The sequence below is a fragment of the Priapulus caudatus genome, unplaced genomic scaffold, assembly GCF_000485595.1.
Source record: "Priapulus caudatus unplaced genomic scaffold, Priapulus_caudatus-5.0.1 Scaffold858, whole genome shotgun sequence".
Classification (NCBI taxonomy): domain Eukaryota; kingdom Metazoa; phylum Priapulida; class Priapulimorpha; order Priapulimorphida; family Priapulidae; genus Priapulus; species Priapulus caudatus.
The window spans coordinates 102,963-108,181 of NW_014577919.1; the positions used below are offsets into that span (position 1 = coordinate 102,963).

At 47.8% G+C, this 5,219-nt stretch overlaps 1 protein-coding gene across 1 annotated transcript; it reads right to left on the reverse strand.

Moving 5' to 3' along the window:
- Nucleotides 1–1,844: 1,844 nt before the first annotated feature.
- Nucleotides 1,845–3,317, reverse strand: LOC106814033 (adenosine receptor A3-like). Its single transcript, XM_014818294.1, has one exon. The coding sequence runs from the start codon at nucleotides 2,995–2,997 to the stop codon at nucleotides 1,975–1,977; it is 1,023 nt and encodes a 340-aa protein (XP_014673780.1). The 5' UTR covers nucleotides 2,998–3,317; the 3' UTR covers nucleotides 1,845–1,974.
- Nucleotides 3,318–5,219: the final 1,902 nt, after the last annotated feature.

Consider the following 5,219-nt stretch of genomic DNA (forward strand, 5'->3'; position numbering starts at 1 on the left):
TTTTTTGGTGAGTTTCACGGTTTGACAGGTTTTTTTCAGCTACGAACACTCCCCGGGTATAAGAGATGGCCCTGTGAAAATTGCATCCAGATCGCTTGGGCGGTTTGGCCGCCTATAGGGAAGATACATACATACGAACTCAAATATATATTAAATATATATAATGAACTCAAAGTCCATCTTCAAGTAATAGGCATGTTAGAAATCAATTTTCCAGAATTTTGTAGCTTTTTTACATGAACCAGGGAAATCAGAATCTGACGAAGCAAGGAGACAATCTCGTTGTTACAATGGGTTGCTTATTAAGCATGCATTAAGCTTATTAAGCATGCATGCATGGAAACGCGCACTGCAACCCCCTGATAGAGACTAGAAATGTTTGGCAGCGTGGCGTTCTTTTTAAGCTGGAGTGAATATTCCTAACACAATTTTCAGTTCTTACTGAAACATACGAAGTGATTCAAGTGTGAATATGGAAAGGATGTTACGATACACCTGTATAAATACTTCACAAATTACGGAAGAAACACTACTGTTTCTGTTATATACTAAGCTATATATCAGTTACATGCCTAGCTGACACATGTCGTGAGAAGTCGATTATGTAAGTTTATGAAATGCATTCATACTCGGTTTGTGTTGGCAATTATATTTACATTTATATCTTTACAATAATATGTTGGATATATTTCACTAGCGTTTGTAAATATACGTGAACGTGTGACGATGATAATGGCAAGAAAATTGCGATTCACACACGCGCGCGCGCACACACGCACGCACGCACGCACGTAACGTACACACATACGCACATATATATATATGCTGTAGCGTGAGCGTGGTGGTGGTGGTGGGGGAGGGGACTTGATCCCGAAGCGAGTGGATTTCATGTGTAATGTGTTTTACCGAGGCATTTTTTCTCGGTAATTACTGGAATGCTGAATGGCATGGCTTACGTGTTTAAAAAAACTAATGCTGATTGACTGAATCCTAAATCCAAACAGAATTAATATTTGCCCTCGCATTTTACCACGTTAAAAAACGTCGTTGATAAATGAATTCCATTGAGAGATGAATTAAAATGAAATCTCGTCAGACTAAATGCAGAAATAACAAAAAGATGCAAGCATAGCAACGAAGAAATATAGGTAAGAACTGTCGGAAAGAAATATATTGAAGACAGTATATTTAGTAATAAATCCACATATAACAACTGGCCAACCTCTGTGGTTAGAACTATTGAATGGTTTAAGTTCTTTCCCTGCATGCATCTTACTCTGTCACCTTCCGGTTTCAGTTTACTTCGGAAGTTTACAAGAATAATATTTTCATTATTATTATTATTATTGATATTCTTTGGTGGTTCATTATATCAGTTTTTCCCTTCATATTCAGCAATCTTAGCCAGTTTAGCTTCGCTCACGAACTACTCATATACGCAACAATTGGCGCACTATTTCCATACACACACACTCATTACTTGCTTAAACCACTCATTTTATAATGAAATGCATTGCTTGCTTATTCAATTACAAATTGGCTGCAACGGTCTCGTTTCCGGATTATAAGTTATTATCAGGAGTCTATCAATATTGATAGACTCCTGTTATTATTAACGATAATAATCGTATAACTATTTTCTAACTAGAATAATTGGATTATTTATGAATATACCTGATAATATTAATCGTAATATTATTAATACCATCAAAAACAACCAGAAAAAACAACAACAACCGACTGTGATTATGAAAGTTATAGAAACAACAACAACAACAACAACAACGACGACGACGACGACAACAACAACAACAACAACAACAACAACGACAACAGCAGCAACAATAACAATAACAATAACAATAACAATAACAATAACAATAACAACAACAACAACAACAACTACAACAACGTCAATAAAGCAGCAGCCTAGTTCTGTTCAGTGCGCCTGCCGCACGATGCTGCATCTTCCCACTAGAGGACGCTTTCGATTGTCTTGCATTCTCTCGGATGAAACTCGGCATTTCTCGGCGGCTTGCGACAGCAGCGCCGCGCCGTGGCAACGAACGACTCGCGAATGGCGTTCATCTTCCACGCGTACAGGCAAGGGTTAATCACCGAGTTACTGATGGCGAGCGAGTAACTAAGAACGTAAGCCACGGACACTCGCTCCCAGACGATCGGCGTCGAGATCCAATCGTAATAACTACTCGTGAGTCCGACAGATGTCACCACCGACATCACGGTGAAGGGACTCCAGCAGAGCAGGAAGACGCCGGTGACGAGAAGGAGCGCCTTGGCGAGGTTGACGCTCTGCGCGCGTTCGGCCTCCATGCTGACGCTGCGCTGAAACAATCTGTTCATCGTCTGCCGATCGCGCCGGTAGCGGTAAAACAGACTCACGTACAGCGCACCCGTGACGACGGCCATGCCGACGTAGCTGGACGCCGTGGCGACGACGTACCACGGCGGCAGCATCGAGAAGTTGCACTGCGCGCCGTCGTACCAGAGGTTAACGCCGACAACGGGCAGCAGCGACCAGACGGCCGCCAGCGCCCACATCGCGACGAGTAGCTTGACGACTCGACTCGACCGCAGGATGACCTTGTGACGCAGCGGACGCAGGACGACGAGATGCCGGTCGACGGCGATGAAGAGCGTGCCGACGAACGAGCACACCCACGAGAGCAGGAAGAGCGAGACGACGACGAGGCACTGGTATTTAACGCTGGGCGCCGGCAGCAGCTGCAGGATGAGCACGACGCCGACGAGCGCGTCGGCTACGGCCAGGTTGCCGACGAAGAGGTAGGAAGCCCGGCGCGGCTTCATCGTCCACACGGCGACGATCACCGGCACGTTAAGTCCGATGCTGAGCACGATCGTTGCTATGACGACGATGCTGGCGACGCTGTTCACCCAGCACGAGCGACACTCGACGTCGGCGGCCGACGTCGTCATGGCGACGCCGTAGTCGCTGCTAACGTTGGTTGCATCCATGACGGCGTGCAGTTCGAGCAGATAGAGCGGGGGGGGGATTCACGCGTTGTTTATGGTCCGGGTAGTATTGTGTGATTCCTGCTCGACTATGTAGTAATGATGAGAGTGATGAGTCTCTCTTTCTCTTTCTCTCCCGCGCGCGGTCTCTCTCTTTTTTTCTCGCTATCTCGCTGTCGATCTAGAGCGCATGCAGAGAAGTGGCCGGCGCAGACGCTGATCCAGCTGATTGCCCAGTCATACACGTCGTTCACCTCGCGCTCTCTCTCTCTCTCTCTCTCTCTCTCTCTCTCTTTCGATCTCCTGCGTTCCTAACGTTTGTACAGCACGAATAAGAGTCGATCTCCTTCTGCTTTCCTTGATTTTGAACAGCACGGTTAGGCAGACACAGTAGTAAAGAAGATGGCACGTTTGTATCCGGTTGATTCGGCAACACCACCCGCGCGCTCTGACACGGACGAATTAGTAGTGATGCACGGCAGAACCACACTTGCCCTTGGCTCGGCAGCTGCTTTCGGCCTCGCTTGTAACTGTTGCCATGCGACTGTGTGGCGAGGGTTCGTCGGTGCCACTGCTGGTTAGACAGCTTTGCGGATGTGTCGATCGTTGCACGAAGCCGAGGAATTTCGTCACCGCGCGCTCCGTCGAGAAGTATTTTCGTAAGCGCCGCGTGCGGCCCCTAGTTCTGACACCCGAGCTCTTCCTTCACTGGTCGAGTTTCTCCCGGTTATCGTTCGCCTGGCGGATCTAAGGATGGACTCGGCGTACGATCCAGACCGCAGTGGTACTACTATCAGCCCCGTTACTTTGCCGTCGCCTGCTTCTTACGCGCCGGAATATAAACACCCCCTTGGTGGGTGACCAACAATCACATCGCTGTTATGGCGTTATCCTTCAAGCTGTTTGGAATTTTATGCATAGTTAGCGGTAGTCGCCGAGTGCGTGCACGTGTAGCTAATGCGTGTATATATACTGAGCGATGCAGGAGGCAGCCTTGCTAAGCTGGCTATGTCGAGGCGTTTGTTGCACCCACCCGATACACCCACGACGAGGCAAATGGACGGCTGTACACCCCACTTATGCACTTATGCACTTATGTGTTCGATTCACTTCCTGTTATATTATACGCGTACGTCAGTTTTTATCCCCATTCGATGCATTTCCTGTGTTTAAATCATTGCTAGAAATTAAACGTTTTTGCAGATCTTTCATCAGAAATCATCTCGAACAGTGATGTGCACAAACATTACTCGCCGCGCAGGCTTGCTTCTTTCGCTGTTGGCAATTTCGTAAGGTGTATGCCGCACGCAGTGTTGTTCCTTACTCTCAGAGTAGGACAGTATTGTCGCGGAAAATCCTGTCTCTGCTGGTGTTTTTCCTCAGTTTGTCCCTCGCTGTCTTATCTCTCGTTGCGGTTTCCGTGTGGGTCGTTCTATGATATCCACCGCTGGGCTCCTTGTGTTCGAGTGGAGAGAGGCGATGGTAGCGGTGAGGACGTATCGCCGGTGGTTCGCCGGGATGAAGTGACTGTCAACTATATATAGAAATATCTTTATATGTGTTATATGTTTATATATCTTTCTGTGTGTGCGTGCGTGCGTGCGTGCGTGCGTGCGTGCGTGCGTGCGTGTGTATATGTATGTATGACTATATATAGTCAGATCAGGAATACATAACAAACACACTGTGTGTTTATTGTGTATTTCCGGTCAGACGACTAACCTACAAACAAGTGACAGCATGAAAACCTGCGCAGCATCCGTCGACGACGATTCCGCGTTGGTAGCTCATGGAGCGCCGGAGACCCTTTGCGTATCCCTTTCACTGCACGTGCGCCTATCGCTTATATCTGTGCGTCAACAGTCCCCGCACTGTCTGCACAACCGCATCCGTCTCTCGGCGTCTGACGCTAACACTTGCCACCCTACAGCAGCAGTAGCCCTACGAGCTACTGCAGGGGTCACACAGTAGTTCCTGCCTGCACGTGTCGCGTGTTCAGCACGCGTAGCCTCGCGCCTCTACAAGCTACTCGCTATGCAACGTGGTGTAACGACCTGGTTTATGGCGGCAGTGTTGTAAGTAAGCGCCGAACACGCCCAAACGAAGTCGGTCTGCGTCTCGTAATCGCTGTATCGCGATGCTGCTGCTTCTGGTAGTCGGATACCATCAGGTTCCCTATTATCTACTCCTGATACCATCAATCGCCGACTTCAGTTTAATGTCTG